The 14,564-nt window shown below is 48.7% G+C and overlaps 7 protein-coding genes across 7 annotated transcripts; 3 read left to right on the top strand and 4 right to left on the bottom strand.

The window, feature by feature from the left end:
• Positions 1–332: 332 nt before the first annotated feature.
• BC939DRAFT_495125 (uncharacterized protein) lies at positions 333–2,098 on the top strand (the record flags this gene model as incomplete). Its single annotated transcript, XM_051559630.1, has 3 exons — positions 333–360; positions 582–852; positions 1,748–2,098. Exons 2-3 carry the CDS (start codon positions 664–666, stop codon positions 2,096–2,098), a joined length of 540 nt encoding a protein of 179 aa, XP_051409480.1. The 5' UTR covers positions 333–360; positions 582–663.
• Positions 2,099–2,898: 800 nt separating this feature from the next.
• On the bottom strand, positions 2,899–3,649 carry BC939DRAFT_505611 (uncharacterized protein; the record flags this gene model as incomplete). The annotated part of the gene is made up of 2 exons (XM_051560684.1): positions 2,899–3,084; positions 3,203–3,649. 2 exons carry the CDS (start codon positions 3,647–3,649, stop codon positions 2,899–2,901), a joined length of 633 nt encoding a protein of 210 aa, XP_051409479.1.
• A 26-nt stretch (positions 3,650–3,675) lies between these two features.
• Positions 3,676–4,098, bottom strand: BC939DRAFT_505610 (uncharacterized protein; the record flags this gene model as incomplete). Its single annotated transcript, XM_051560683.1, has 1 exon — positions 3,676–4,098. The coding sequence occupies one exon, from the start codon at positions 4,096–4,098 to the stop codon at positions 3,676–3,678; it is 423 nt and encodes a 140-aa protein (XP_051409478.1).
• A 149-nt stretch (positions 4,099–4,247) lies between these two features.
• BC939DRAFT_505609 (uncharacterized protein) lies at positions 4,248–4,869 on the bottom strand (the record flags this gene model as incomplete). Its single annotated transcript, XM_051560682.1, has 2 exons — positions 4,248–4,737; positions 4,847–4,869. 2 exons carry the CDS (start codon positions 4,867–4,869, stop codon positions 4,248–4,250), a joined length of 513 nt encoding a protein of 170 aa, XP_051409477.1.
• A 1,915-nt stretch (positions 4,870–6,784) lies between these two features.
• On the top strand, positions 6,785–9,782 carry BC939DRAFT_531145 (uncharacterized protein). Its single transcript, XM_051561601.1, has 5 exons — positions 6,785–7,721; positions 8,108–8,220; positions 8,326–8,569; positions 8,672–8,962; positions 9,054–9,782. The coding sequence occupies exons 1-5, from the start codon at positions 6,980–6,982 to the stop codon at positions 9,641–9,643; spliced, it is 1,980 nt and encodes a 659-aa protein (XP_051409476.1). The 5' UTR covers positions 6,785–6,979; the 3' UTR covers positions 9,644–9,782.
• A 26-nt stretch (positions 9,783–9,808) lies between these two features.
• BC939DRAFT_459720 (uncharacterized protein) lies at positions 9,809–11,160 on the bottom strand. Its single transcript, XM_051556770.1, has 3 exons — positions 10,652–11,160; positions 10,182–10,538; positions 9,809–10,061 (listed from the first exon to the last, which is right to left on the bottom strand). Exons 1-3 carry the CDS (start codon positions 11,092–11,094, stop codon positions 9,881–9,883), a joined length of 981 nt encoding a protein of 326 aa, XP_051409475.1. The 5' UTR covers positions 11,095–11,160; the 3' UTR covers positions 9,809–9,880.
• A 98-nt stretch (positions 11,161–11,258) lies between these two features.
• On the top strand, positions 11,259–14,298 carry BC939DRAFT_426645 (WD40-repeat-containing domain protein). Its single transcript, XM_051553177.1, has 4 exons — positions 11,259–11,700; positions 11,785–12,423; positions 12,515–13,957; positions 14,055–14,298. The coding sequence occupies exons 1-4, from the start codon at positions 11,322–11,324 to the stop codon at positions 14,165–14,167; spliced, it is 2,574 nt and encodes an 857-aa protein (XP_051409474.1). The 5' UTR covers positions 11,259–11,321; the 3' UTR covers positions 14,168–14,298.
• The last annotated feature ends 266 nt before the right edge of the window (positions 14,299–14,564 follow it).

The raw sequence follows: 14,564 nt of genomic DNA, 5'->3' as shown, positions 1-14,564 counted from the left end.
GCGTTTTCATTTGAGAATGCGGCCTAAAAACCAGTTTCGACTGTACGTCGCAGAGTTTTTTATGGCGTTATCATCATTAGCGTAGGAGAGGAGAAAGACCACATCTACGGGGTACCTATCAGTTTCAGAACTCGGGCATTGGACGGTGTCAATTAAGCCTTGGGCAATATATTTTCTGCAGGACACAGGTGATTGATTATCACCGGCGAACAAAGAGTCGGCCGCATATATTTATTTCACCACTCTGGTGGAATTCAGTGAGTGAACCAGCTATCACCATGCATATGTGGAACTCACCGGTGAACTTCTTTACTCACCGGCCGGCGAAAAAACCTCTTCATCGTGGTTAACCGTTCACCGGTGAGAATCACTACTTTTAAGTCTTGGGCACTTTACATGGGCATAGCACCACAACTGGTATACAAGAAGCGCGCTCCGTGTAGAGCATCACTCCTTCACATCACCAAACACTCCTCCACATCATCGAACATTGTGGCATATAACCTATTTACCCTCTCTTGTTCTCATTGATTCTGGTCACAGTCATATTTCTCAAACATTCCTTCCACAATGCTGACTAGCTGGACCCCATCAAGATATGTCGACGTTCACAACTACTTCAAGACGTCAATATGCTCTTACTGGCGCTTTGCAGAATTCTTCATGCACCTCAAGAAAAGTGACTCCACCCTAGATGTGGATGTTGCTTTCGAATCCTGGCAAAGCAACCTCCAGATCCTCAAGGCTGGTTACTGGACACCGACCGTGATTGTCAGTTTGTGCGAGCGTTATCTTCAAGAGCCTCAGCCTAAACTCGTGGAGCTTGAGGAAGCACCTGAAATCGACTCGAAGGTAAGCCGTTAGACATTTGTGCCATTCGAAACGATATTCCTCAATTAAAGTCGATCATATCATACTGACTAAAGCCATTATTCCACTGTCTGGGTGTTCTAGCGAAGTGTCTCGTCTCACGATGCGAGTGACTCCAGCACATATGAGAGTGATGACAGTCGACCATCCGAAAATAAGGCAAAAGGACCTTCTGGACGCTCTAATGCACTTAGAGGATGGGAGGAGCTTGCGGTTTACCCTGAGTAGAGGAGGCGGAACGAGCGGAACGAGCATGAGGAACGGGAGCGCAATCAGAACAACCAGATACAGAAGTACAAGTTATTCTGCGCTACAAAAACCCCAAAACAAATGGATGCCAGCATCAAAAACTGGAACAGTTTGCAGACGACAATCACTGCTTACAAACTGGAGGACGACAACCTGGAGGATATCAATCCTCCTGCGAAAAACTTCAGACACGCCACCAATAATAGTTCGCTCCACCACCTCCTGCTTGACATGTTCGGCAGAATGCGACCCAAAGATGCTGAGAAAGGCTTCAATGCTGAGATCGAGTTTATCTGGATGGCCATGGATCAAATGTGTGTCTAATCGAACTTGATGATTGCGTTGAATGGAAATGATATCCGATAGAAAAAAACGCTGACTTGTTTTGGTGTTATTTATTATGGTGGCTCTTAGGAGCTTACATTGGGACACGACATGTATCAGTGCAAACCCTATGAAAGGATGGCTTATGGGATATATATATTGCCCGATCTTTGGCATCTTTCAGAGGATCGAGGGTACGGAATTCCATGTCGGGAAGACACAACCGAGCCACGGAGACCCAGCCGTGCGGCACGACGCGATCCTCACACACAGCTCCTATAAACTGGATCTACTAATTGTGGAGGGAAATCGAAACACGAACTACAAAGCTCGCAAGGAAGACTTGGAAAAACTGGAGAAGGCTCTTTACAGATCCCTCGTCCAAATTATTCAAGAGCTCCCTGAGATGTCCTCGGACCAGCTTGATGCTCTGCGTGTCTATGGAATTATATTCTCGGGACTCAAGGTCGAGTTCCTCGAAGCTCGATGCATAAAGGGCATCGTCGTGGTGTACAGCGTGTACACTGGCGCTGTCCCGGATAACATAATTTCAGTCTACGGTTTCGCAGACTTGCTGGAGATGACTGTGGCGTTTAAGAGGCGAATTGAAAAAACTATTAGGCATATTATGGATCTTAAAGTTCCCCCACAGTAAGAAGATAAAGCTTCCAAAATTAAAGTATCCTCAACCTCTCTTTCGCAGCGGAGAGAAAAGAAGACACCGAGCTGAACAGGGTGTGCGAAAAAGGAGGTGCAGTAGACATGAATATTGCGCGGAAAGACAACGAAGCGAGAACGGTTACCAATGTGGAGAACAAAAAAGAGTCGCATAGGGCGAGCAGATCGAGTAGACCGACCATGACGCGCACCCAAGACGTTGGCGCAGACACGCACAATGCCAACAAAAAAAAAAAAAAAAAAAAATAGCCGAAAGGGACCAGGGATCAATTCAAGCGAATGCGACAAGCTGTCCATTCGCCGCCAAAGAACTGGAGCAGAGACACGCGCGAGAAAATAAGGCAGCGGCCATCCGACCACTCAACTCGCTTTCTTCCACTTGAGTTTCAGGCAAAAAGAAGGCAAAGAGGAAGCATGGAACGAACGCGACAAGCTACTCCTTCGCCATCAAAACGTTGGAACCGAGGATGGGAAGGATGAGGCCACGAGTCAGGGTGGTGCAGGGAGCCGCGCATTACTTTATGCCATGTCAGACCCGAGGCGTGAGCCGCGGCCTGACACTCCTTGTACTTAATTAAAAATTAAATTAAGAGGCCTTCGACCTCTCTTAATGATAAAATTATATTTGTCGGGGTCTTATGGTCATGGACTTCATCGTATTTAAACGACGCAAGTGCTCAAGATGCCGCATTCATAGTCATCGATGAAGCATGCATATTTAATGTGAAGCTACTGTATCATTGGAGTCTGGTAGGCTGGTCCCAAAAAGATATATAACTAACGGTGCTGCTCTGTTGCCCTCTTGGGGAGTACTGTCAGAGCTAAACTCTGACAAAGAGCGTCAATCTCAGCGTCCACGGCCTGGATCGCACCGTGACATAAAGCCAAGGGGATAGCGTGTTTTTCTCGCCTCAGGAACAGCTTTTCAAGGTTCGGAGACATGTATGTTCCGCGCTTGAATTCCTTGAACGTAGCGTGTATGTTGCCGATCGTGATATAGCACCTTCAAGGCTGGGCAGTATTTGAGAATGCTCGCGAGCAAAGAGCTTGGCAGTGGTTCGCCTGGCAAAAAGCTGGATACGATACAAAGTCTTCGGAGATGATGGGTCATAACGAAGGATTTGCTGACACGCCGGTAAAAGCTACCGCTTGTGTTGATCTCCATATTCTGGATCCATCCGTTGGCCATTAGTTGTAGGAGTGGATCATAGCGACGACCGCGATTGATGACATCGAATAGAGGTTCTTTATCTCCCATGGCCTGAATGTAAAGTTTAGATATGTTGATTCGATTGATTGCAGCCTCCAGAACACGGAGATCTTTCAGTGTGCCATCCCACTTTAAGCGAACAACGAGATAGTGGGTCCTACGGGCCTTAACCAGTGTTTCATAAAACTGCTTGGCGATGATGCTAGAGCTGAGGATAACATCACCATAGCCAATCTCGAAATAGTAATATGCACCACTAGCCTCGATGACATCCTTGAGGCGCCGCGTTGCTGACGGTAGTGGTCCAAGCAAACCCATTTGACATATCCTTCAGAAGTAACAACCTAATACAGATTGCCAAGGTCATGCCCCTTGTCGTCGATGCGTAGAAACGACTCCAACTGCCTTCGATCCGCCCCCACAAGCGCCTCGATCGCATTCAGATCCATCTTGCTGAGTATTGTGTCAAGTTCTGCATTGTCCTTGCCCAATTTTTCGATATACGCAATTGCTTCGTCCACTAGAGGCCCAAGTGTGCTCACACTGACATCAAGACTCTTCTTGACAGTTTCGATTTCGCCTGTAAGGTTGAATAGAGCGAGGGGCGGGACAGCAACACAGGCGGCAGTGCATCCATACTTGAGCAGTTTCATGATCGTCAGGATATGAGATCCGTATCTCTTAAAGAACTCGTTTGGTTGCTCAATACCGTATCCCTCATGCTTGGTCAGGTGCGTCTCATGCGGGATGTTGCTTCCCTCCGTCATGGCATGTTTGCCACACTCGCACAGGACAAGTGGAACTGCTTGGAGAAGGATCTGTTGAGCTTGTCTCTGCGTCGCATGGGTTTTGGAAGGATGACGAACACTCGAGGGATCGGGTATTGGTGAAGCTCGTATGTCTGGGTGTGGATACCCTAGACGTAATTTTGGAGAAGGGCCAGTTGATTAAGGACCTGCTGTTGGATTTGTAGAGTGTAGACCTGGAAGATGTAGTTGGACTGTAATTGCGTATCTAGAAGACCGAACCGCTCCTTCATTGTGTCCTTGATGCTCGCTGCCTGAATAGGTTGGCCGGAGACGTTGCTTTTGAGGTAGGACTGGTAGTGTTGGAAGTACTCTTGAAGAGACTGCTGCGTTATTACGGTCCTTTCGACGGACTGAACGGCAAGGACCTTGGTCGTGGTGTCCTTGACTGCGGTGCCCTTGGCTGCGATGGAGAGGTCGGTATATCTATGCAGCTCTACGACAAGCACCATCGAGCCCTCGCTCACAGGGGGTATGTGTCCCACAATACCTTGAGAGGGTGAGGAGGTCTCTAACGGCGCAGATGCACCTTCCTCGGCACTCTTCATGATCACATCGAGAACGACACCTGGAACATAGCTGATTCTCAGTGGGATGAGGCTATAGTATAAACAAAAAGGTCAATGTCAGATGCTGTTCATCTGTCTTCTCTTAATGGGGATCGCACTGCTGCATTGCAGGTTAACCTAGGGTTGCTTGCGGTCCTTACTCTTCAAAGTTGTCGTCTATCATAAACTGCACGATTTCGTCGCCATTGACAGTATATTCGGCGTTCTTGAACGGCAATTAAACGACCCTCCAAAGGATAAAATGCTATTCGGCCTTGATATCCAATCGAGTAGCGATGCTGGCGTTTTACTGGTCAGCGGATCTCGGAGTTGCTGATCATGTCTCTCGCTCAAGCCAGGGTTTGCTATGGTCTGTTAATTCTGGAGAGGGAAGGCGGTAGTGGCAGTTAGTGACAGGAAACAATAAAGAACTAAGTATTAGCGAAGAGCGAGCATGGTATTTTTCTTCTTCGCCATGGCCCTGTGCAACCCTCGCCAATATATGTCATCGTGGAACGGTCCTTCATTTATTTCTGGACTCCTGTATATGTAGGCAGGAAGTACTTTGCAATAAATGTGGCCATTACGAATATAGATTGTATTATAAGTCCAGTAATTATGTGAGTGTGAAGGTGAAGTACGCCTTCGTGTAGGGATTTGGTCAAGACTAGAGTGGTGAATCATTGTTCGCCACCAATTGTTTATGACAGAAAAAAAAAGGATCAAATCACTGAACCTGTAGCGAGGAACGTCGGGTAAAGGGGATCAACACTCCACCATTACTGTAGACAAGACAAGACAAAATAAGAAGGCAAAGTCGACAGGGAGACTACGAGCACACGCCATTGCGTACAATCAGCGCCGAAAGCAGCACGTCCTTGCACGACTGAAGCCTAACTAATGGGGGGTCGTGGCCGTCATATAGAACTACAGGATTTTGATTGGCCAAACCTCATGTCTGCAGCCATCTGCATCGTAGGAAGCATACAGCAGAGAAAGCGAGGCAATAGGAGTAGGAAAAGGCAAGCGAGTGCAGCTGTCGTAGACTATAGTCTACACATTCGGGTGCATGTGTCTCTCTGTCTGCGTTCTCAGGGTTCGGGGGTGGTGCATGGCTTACACAGCCCCCCTTTTTTGGTGTGTGCTTCTGCTGCCCACAGGTAAACCCCATGCTGCCGCTGCAATCGATTTCATTCGCGCTCGCAAACACACTTTGATGTGTAAAAAGTTCAGAAACCACTTATCCAAGAAGGCCAGGCAGATTGGCACGTTGTCTACCACACGTACGGGCCCCTTCTGCTGTTTGTGAAAAAGACCCGTTTCGCCTTGTTTGCTGTTCATTTTAAACAAAAGGACACACAGAGTGCGCCTTTGCATCTCAGCCTGCTCGACTTTTGATTATTCCTTTTCTCTCGCACTATCTTTATTCGCTTTCTGTCCTATCACTCTCTACATCATCTTGGAATCCGTCCTTCAAATCGCCTTCATCTAATACGATCCCAGGAAAGAACACCTCAACTGTAGTCTGTGGAATCTTTCCTAGCCAAGAAAAAGACCCACACAGGTGAGTTCAGTTGAGCAAAGGTCTTTTTGCTTGGGGTGAACATGTTGAGAATGTCAAATGAGATGCAGTTAAAGAGAGACCAAATCAGGAGCTCGCGAATGCAGCATATCTGGCCGTGTCTATCTCATTCGGCCCTCCTATTCCGTGTACTGTGTGGTATCTCAGGTGGGGATAGTAGACGTACAGCCCTCCGACGCATATAATTTTCTTCATGCAGCACGTTTTTTCCTTTCTGTTTTTGCTGCATACTGTGCCGCTTTCTGTTCCATTTGAATTGTTGCTGCTCCCTATCAGGACGGTGCAGCATGGAGTGCTGACGAGCGTGATCGGATTGATTGGTGGACAGGGTGGAGAGAAGGTCGACTTGGCGGTAAACAAAATGAGCTGCTGGTGCGTGGATGCAGAAAAAAAAAAAAAAAGGCGTTGCATTTCCATCCAAGGCCTGCTGCCACTGGCGGCCGGCTGCTACAGCAGTAAGCAGCCGTTCTATGCACAGGAATAAAAGCGAATGTCTCTCTGGCTGCTCGTCCTCTTCGCCTTTTCCTCCTTTCCTTCCATCCCTCCATCCTTCCCCATCTCCTCCCTGCCTTCTGTGTCTTCATTCTCTGGCGTTCCCCCATCCTCATTCTCATTCCTCCTCATCCTTTTGTCTGTGTCGCATCTCTTATTAATTTCCCCCCCTCTTCCTAGAAATTAAAGTTTATCTGCAGAATCCACCCTCTTAATTCACATGAACACCCTCGCTGGTTCGTCCGCTGTTAACACGGCCAAGAATTCTCTGGGACCCTTGTATCCGGATCAAGTCGTCAAGGGTTCATCCCACTTCCTGGCCGACGGAAACACCACCCCTCCTCTCGACGCCGCCTTTGCCGCCACGGCTCCTATTCCCGTCCCAAAGAATCGCGGCGGTGGATCACTGACCCCAGGCGGATCCATTTCCAAGAGCGAGCTGTCCTCCATGGCTGGATCGATTGCCTCCAAGCTGGACCAGTATCTCGGAAGCACAAGTGCGTCAAATGGCACCCGCCGCCAGGGTAGAGGCTCGAGCGACTCGACCGCCAGCGTTGGTCCCCTCACCAGCACCAATGTTGCCAATCTTGGTGGAAACAGCGGTGACCATGTTTCAAGTGGCAGCGGTGCCAGTAACAACGGCGAGCTGGACGAAGATGCGGCTCTAGCCAACAACCTCGCAGCTATTTCTCTAGCCGCCCAAAAGATCAGCGACATCTATCTGGAGCCCAAGCCCAAGAAGACCACGCCCGATGGTCACCAGGTTACGAACGAGCATTTTGAACCAGAGAAGCATTTTTATCCACGGGTCCTAAACGCTCAGATCCATCCCATGGTCGGCTACTTCTTTTCGTTGGGTAACGAGCGGATCATCGCCAGATATATGCATCTAAACCCCCAGGTGAACGAGGAAGTGCTCCGCAAGTGTCTCGACTATGTCCCCAAGCATTTTCAGTGGGCAGGCAAGTGTTTCCCCTCGGTTTTACGTCGTTATCATGCAATCCTACTTTTTTCCTTGTTGGATTGATCTTGGGGTGCGAGCGTGGTCGAACGTGTTTGTTTCAACCGTTTTCTATGGAAAGCACAAACTGAAGACTGCACTGGCTGAGAAAGCGGACGGCTAAAAAAAGAGTTCGTGTCACCCTGCATGCTGGACGCAAACAAACAAAAAAAAAAAGAGTTCGCGATACGCGCCTCCTAATCAACCATCGTGCGTATCTTGCGCAGATAAAAATGGGGATCGCAAGCGCAGCGCGGATGAAATGGGCAGAGTGAAATTGTTTTCCCATGCAGATTAATTAACGCGTTTCTTTTCCTACTTTTGAATTCAATCCGACGGGGACAATAGGTTCTGATCTGTTCAATGTAACGACTGCATCGGGCCATCGTCAGATGATTATCGTCGAGACTAATTCGTGCCCTTCTGGCCAAAAGTCGATGCCTCTTCTGTCCGAATCAGATGTACGTAACTATCCCGAGCAAAGAACGCTTAGCTTTCCATAGGCCTAATAACGTCCTTACGTCACTGAGGTCTGATATACGGATTGTTGATTGCGTGCTTTTTAGGAGCATGGTGGATACCGTTTGGTGCTTGAGTCCGCATTCAAGGACATGATCGACAAGGCTGACAAGTCCCTGGGAGGTCTAGCTGTCGTTTGCGACAAGAACATGATGGAGGCTAGCGGATATGCCTCGACTTTGGCAGAGGTCATGAAGGAGAAAGTGTGGCTCGTCGAGTTTTATGAGTACGACCAAGATCCCCCAGTCAAGTGGGTTGACCGCGTTATGCATATCCGCGACAACAAGAAGGGTACGCTCAATGGACAATCGAATGGCTTCTGCTGCGATGTGGTGTACCCATTCTACTGCCCTACGTCTGACAGAGATATCGTTTCTATGTTGTGAACTTTAGAGTGGCACTCAATTAGAGCATGCTTCCGATATGTTACACAGAAGCCCTGGAACCGTTTCCCCTTGTATACCAAAACCGTTGTTATGAACCAGACAGTGGCATGCTTGGCAGGAGGCCGCAATAAGATGATGGCTGCCAAGGCATACGAATTCTTTAATGCAGAGCTGGCAGATTCCGGTCTGCACGTTCGTGTCCCAGAGACGATCAACAACGTTACTAAGAATGAGATCCCCTTGTGGTTGGACAGCATGGGTGGCCATGCTGTCGTCAAGGTGCCTTATTCAAATGCTGGTAAGCAGCTGGATCGCAGTTTCCTCGCTTAAGTATGGAATATCGCTGCCACGCCAGAACACTTACACGGGTATGATTTCTTATGAACTAGGCCAGGGCGTTTACACAATCACTAACAAACAGGAACTGCAAGAGTTCATGGACACGCCCCAGCATTATGACAAATACATTGTCCAGTCTCTGGTCGGAAACGCCTCTTGGTCCTCAATGACCCGGCACGGCAAGTTCTACCACGTCGGTACGATCCCCAACAAGAAGAACAATACGTTCGTGACAGACCTGCGCATGATGGTGGCCGGTAACAAAGACGGATTCCGCCCGATTTGTATTTACGCACGCCGCGCTCGCAAGCCCTTGATCCGCTACCTGGAAGACGACCCCGCAACAACCTCATGGGAGATGCTGGGTACGAACTTGTCGGTCAAGTCGCCCACCGGCGAATGGAGCACTGAAGCCGCAAGATTGTTGCTCATGGATCGCAAAGATTTTAACCAGCTCGGCCTCGGCGTTGACGACATGATCGATGCTTATATCCAGACAGTGCTGTCGGTCATTGCTATTGACAAGATGTGCCAGCGGCTCATGCGGGACAACCCAGAGGGAACTGGCCAGATCTTCGACCTGGAGCTCTTCAAGGCGTTGAATCCAGACTCTGTACTTTGGCGGGAGGTTGTGCTGTGAAGCAATATGGGGGAATACAGGGCGGAAATGTACAATAATCATCAAGGGGAATATCATCAACGCTAAACCAAACATTAGGCACAAAGGAAAATACGAAAAGGCGTATAGATAATAAATAAGGCCATCGCATCCTTCACAGGCAACTGTTTTAAATGTTTAAGATGCTTTTATTTTGAATAATAACGATGAATGTGATGCCAAAATACAAAAGTGCCGCTGGAATGGTGTAAACAGGGTTTACTTGCGTCGATTGAACTTCGATGCAGCGCTGTTGTTCCTTTGCGACAGGTTAAGAACTGCGTCTTTACGCTGAACCTTTGCTCCGTAAAAATGCTGTTTCCTAAAATCCACAATCGTCTCCGGGATTGCATGGCCCTTGGCCAAGTGTAATCGCTCCAAGACCTTGACAGTGACGGGTCTAACACACATCGTTGAGAAAAACATCAGCTGTTAGCATAAAGAGGAAGATTTTCGCCCAGTTTCTTACAAGGAACGCGAGCGAGACACTCTGAAGCACAACGACTCGAAGGTGACTTACCCAACATTCCTTTGGATTTTCTCAGCCTTCTTCCTCTTTTGGGTCTCAGCCTTCAACTCAGCCTCCAGCTCCATCAATGCAAAGTCTTCTGGCCTCATGTGTTTCCTCTTTTTGTCGTTCGCCTTTAATGATCCCTGAGTACTGGATGACCCCTGAGCATCCATCTGTACGACTGACTCAAGGATATCCATGGGTAGCATCGTTGGAAGTCCTGACTTTGTTGTTTTTGACTCTTCTCCATCTTTGTTCTTCTTTGGTTCCTGTGCCTTTACGCTCGTCTTCTTTTTCGACAGCTCCTTTTGTGCCTTCAGTTTTGTCTCCCGCTCAACTCGCTTTGCCTTTTGCTCTGCTTGAACCCTATAATGGAGTAATGCCACAAAGAAATGAAAGTACAGAGGCAACGGGGTTAGAGACAATACCAGATCAAGTTCAATTGACCCGCTGAACTAAGCTCTGACCGCTATCCTTACTTTGACAAGAACGACTGCTCTTTATCCTGGGCACTCAAAACTTTGGCTTTGGCATTTGACAATGACTCTGCCTCAGGTGCTGCATCACTGTCATCCTCCTCGCTATCGTCTTCGTATGCCACGGTAGGTAGAGCAGCTGGCGCGACCTTGGTTTGTGTAGAGGCCTTGGGGGTATGGATTTTGAATGTTTCTTCGTCGCTGCTCTCGTCCGTAGCGTCCATCGCCTCATCCTCTGACTCCTCCTCCTCCCCCTCTTCGTCCTCGCTATCACCTTCCTCTTCACTATCCTGGCCTTCTTCCTCTGACTCTGACTCTTCCTCCGCCGATTGTGGTTCAGCCTGGGCCTTCGTTGCTGTACGCTTTGCTGCAAGCTTCTTCGGAGCGGCAGCGGCTTTCTTTGTTGCTGCTGCTGGGGCAGCTTTCTTGCGTGTTGTGACGGCCATGAAGTATGTCTGGGGGGAATGGGCGCTGGAGGTGATGGGGTTGGGTGGAGAGACCAAGGACGACCTGGCTTCCCAAGGTTTAGTGAAGAGATGTTTACAAATGTGGCTTTTGAATGTCAAAAAAAAAAAAAAAACCATCGTCACTGACCATAATACAGTGCGAAGCTCAACACTTGCTTTGCCCTTCGAACGCTCCCCTCACCCTCCTTCAACAATATTAGACCACCATGCGTCTATCAGACTACGAGGTAGTCTTCACCTCAGACTCGAACTACTTCTTCTCATGCAGCGGAAAGTCGATCCGCATTCTTTCTGTCGAAACGGGACAGGTCGTGCGTATCCTCTCGTCTTCGGTCGAAGAGGGCGGACACTCGAACACGGTGACAAGTGTCATCCTTAATCCCCGGAACTCTCTTCAACTCTACTCGGCTTCTCTGGACGGAACTATCAAGCTCTGGGACTTCAACGATGCGGTTCTGCTCAAGACCTTCGACATCGGCTTCCCTATCACACACATGGTCATGCACGAGAATATGCCCAATGATGTTTATCTGGCGACGACAAAGAAGTCAACCAAGCGCTTCCATCAATACCAAGCAAGGAAGTGTAAGTCTTTGGGTCGTTTTTAATGCATTCGTGAAAGCGATGCCCATGTTGCTTACTATTCCGCGACACGTCAAATATTAATAGCTGGTGGTCTTCGTGCAAAGGAAAACTCTGTGCTGCTTCGCTATTCCTTTAAGTCGTCTCGCAAGAGACTGATTCGCCTTCTCAAGACCCGTGCCTGCGGCGGATTGGCTATTTCTTCGGACGGAGAGTACTTGGTCATGGCAGGGCGCTATAAGTTGCACGTCATTCATATTGCAGCCGGAAACGGAGTCGAGGCAGGCGGCGTAACCGAGAATGACGAGTCCCGCTTCAGATGTTACATTACGCCGGAGAAGATTACCTGTCTCGCGTTTCACCCAACTGAAGGATGCATTGCTACAGGAGATGAGCGTGGACGTATTACGCTCTGGTACTGCTTCGGAAAGAACGTGGATAGACCAGTGACAACTATCATGCACTGGCACGCTCACAAGGTGGCGGCGCTCACCTTCACATCCGATGGAACCTACCTGCTGTCCGGAGGAGAGGAAGCGGTATTGGTGATCTGGCAGCTCAATACGGGATTCAAACAGTTCTTGCCACGACTAGGATCGGAGATCAAGCACATCACTGTCTCGCCCGATCAAGGATTCTATGCAATCGGACATCAGGACAACTCTGTCAATGTCATCCGTAGCGTGGACCTCAAGATCAAGACCGTTATTCAGGGGCTCAAGTTTTGTATGTCTTGACTTTGGGCTGCCGTTCGACGCTTGCTGGTTTTGAGTGAACAGAATTTTAATTGCCACCAAATTTTGTTACTTGCCTATAGCCCATGTGAACCACCTCACCAACCCTCTATCGACTGGACTGGTGATTGAGCCTCGCAATGGCCACGTCGTCCTTAATGGAATGCCTGGAACTCTTCAGTTTTATGATCCGATTAAGGAGCAACATATTATGGAGCTGGAAATCACCCCCCGCAACAAAGTGTCGCGTACAGACGAGAAGGAGATCATTCAGCCCAACGTCATGCACTGCGCCTTCTCGAATGGCAAAACTGGCCGCTGGATGGTGACAGTTGACGGCCGTGATGACTATGAGACCACACCCGAGTTGTACCTCAAGTTTTGGGAATACGACGACGATGCTCGCAATTATATTCTGAATACCCGCGTGGATGCACCACATTCCAAGGAGATTACCTCGTGCATCTTTAATCCGCGCGAAGGCAACCAGGCACCTATGGTCGTCACCTCCTCGTTGGACGGAACCTTCAAGGTCTGGGAGCTAACCCACCAGGGAGAGGCGCGTCGTGGAATTGAGGCTGAAAAGGCTTGGAGCTGTCGATCAACTGGATTCTACAGAGACATGGTCCCACACTGTGCTGGATTTTCCTCGGATGGCTCCCTTCTTGCGGTCGCCTATGATCAGATCATCACCATCTGGAACCCCTATCTGAACACACTTCAAGCAGTCTTGACCCAACCCCCTGAGAACCGTCCCATCAAGCACTTGACTTTCTTGAAGAACTCACCCTTCCTGATTGCAGCGACTAAGGATCATTTGTACTCATGGAACCTGCTGACTTGCTCGGTCTGGTGGAGCTATCAAATCAAGATTGACAATTTGAAGGCGTCACAGACAAATGCCAACTTTGTGGTCACTTGCAACGACCCAGCCTCAACTACGACTCCTCAGCACAGGATCATCGTCTTCAAGGCCACGAGCCCTAAGCCCGTTCATATTGAAACCATTAACAAGAAGGTTCGTGCGATTACTTTCTTACCAGATCCCGCAGTCCAGGCTAAGGCCGGTCCCTCGGATGCGGTGGAGCCCATTCTGATCATGAACCACGGATACGATCTTGAAGTCCTTGGGGGACGTACGGCCGAGGACTTGAAGGCCGAGGCTGAAGAAGCGGCAGAGAAGGCAAGAGCTCTGGCATTGGAGGCCCAGAAGCAGAAGACGATGGTAACGGATATCTTTGGATCGTCGGCCAAGGCTGAGGCAGCATCGGCCAAGGCTAAAGAGAAGAAGGAGAGGAGCGAGAGCACAGGCCGTGGTCTGGTGTCCAAGAAGAATTTGGCCCGCAACCCGTTGTTTGATGCACCTTCACATGTTATGGCACCGGTGTCGTCGTTGTTTGAGGTATTCATGGGACAGTTGTTGACGCATAATAAGGCCACTAAGGAGGAGGCTAAGGCACGGAAGAAGCAACAACAACAGGAGCAAGGAATTCTGGAGAGTGGCGAAAGTGAATCGACAGTAAATGGTAAGGCAGCATGCTCTTTCATTGCTTTATGCGACTTTTTTTTTTTTTTTTTTTTTTTTGTTTAAATGACTAAACTTGGCTTCTCGAACATTGATAGACGTGGATATGGAGGACGACTCTGGCAAGGCTGTGGAAGATCAGGATGTACCTGTGGAGACAGAGCTCCCAAGTTCGCTAGTCAGCTTTTTCTCGTCGCGGCTAACTCTATAACTTCGAGGAGCTCTGAACCTACCCTTCTTTTTGTTTTATCTCGCCCTCAAACATGCCGCATCTCTTTCGCACATATAAACACTCTCACGCTGCATTATCTGTTATCGCATAAATAAAATAACATTTTCTAGAATGCAAACAATGCAATACTGCCATCCTCTCACGACTCTTGTACGCGCCTAGTGATTATGTCGGCATATGACCATAGAGGACTACTGCACCAGATTTACTATTATTGCAGGAACTTTAGAAAGATACCGATATGCGGTGCCTCCCTCTTGGCATCTGCAGTCAGCTTTCGCGCTGCGTCAGCATAAGTTACTTTGAAATCCAGTCTTTCCAGAACTGTAGAGTCAAGGGTCTTGATCACGATCTCTTAATCTTGTGGCTGCTGCTT

This window comes from Gamsiella multidivaricata (assembly GCF_025024155.1).
Source record: "Gamsiella multidivaricata strain RSA 2152 chromosome Unknown BC939scaffold_59, whole genome shotgun sequence".
Lineage (NCBI taxonomy): Eukaryota > Fungi > Mortierellomycota > Mortierellomycetes > Mortierellales > Mortierellaceae > Gamsiella > Gamsiella multidivaricata.
This window is presented reverse-complemented; position numbering and strand designations above follow the sequence as displayed.

What these genes read in the sequence shown, in the direction of transcription:
- BC939DRAFT_459720 (XM_051556770.1), bottom strand. Translation starts at nt 11,094, where the DNA reads ATGGCCGTCACAACACGCAAGAAAGCTGCCCCAGCAGCAGCAACAAAG. An exon ending in GAGCAGTCGTTCTTGTCAAA is followed by an intron (nt 10,539 to 10,651) that starts GTAAGGATAGCG and finishes ACTCCATTATAG; the next exon opens with GGTTCAAGCAGAGCAAAAGG. An exon ending in AAAATCCAAAGGAATGTTGG is followed by an intron (nt 10,062 to 10,181) that starts GTAAGTCACCTT and finishes GATGTGTGTTAG; the next exon opens with ACCCGTCACTGTCAAGGTCT.
- BC939DRAFT_531145 (XM_051561601.1), top strand. Translation starts at nt 6,980, where the DNA reads ATGAACACCCTCGCTGGTTCGTCCGCTGTTAACACGGCCAAGAATTCT. An exon ending in CAAGCATTTTCAGTGGGCAG is followed by an intron (nt 7,722 to 8,107) that starts GCAAGTGTTTCC and finishes CGGGGACAATAG; the next exon opens with GTTCTGATCTGTTCAATGTA. An exon ending in GGTGCCTTATTCAAATGCTG is followed by an intron (nt 8,963 to 9,053) that starts GTAAGCAGCTGG and finishes CTTATGAACTAG; the next exon opens with GCCAGGGCGTTTACACAATC.
- BC939DRAFT_426645 (XM_051553177.1), top strand. Translation starts at nt 11,322, where the DNA reads ATGCGTCTATCAGACTACGAGGTAGTCTTCACCTCAGACTCGAACTAC. An exon ending in TATTCAGGGGCTCAAGTTTT is followed by an intron (nt 12,424 to 12,514) that starts GTATGTCTTGAC and finishes ACTTGCCTATAG; the next exon opens with CCCATGTGAACCACCTCACC. An exon ending in AAGTGAATCGACAGTAAATG is followed by an intron (nt 13,958 to 14,054) that starts GTAAGGCAGCAT and finishes GAACATTGATAG; the next exon opens with ACGTGGATATGGAGGACGAC.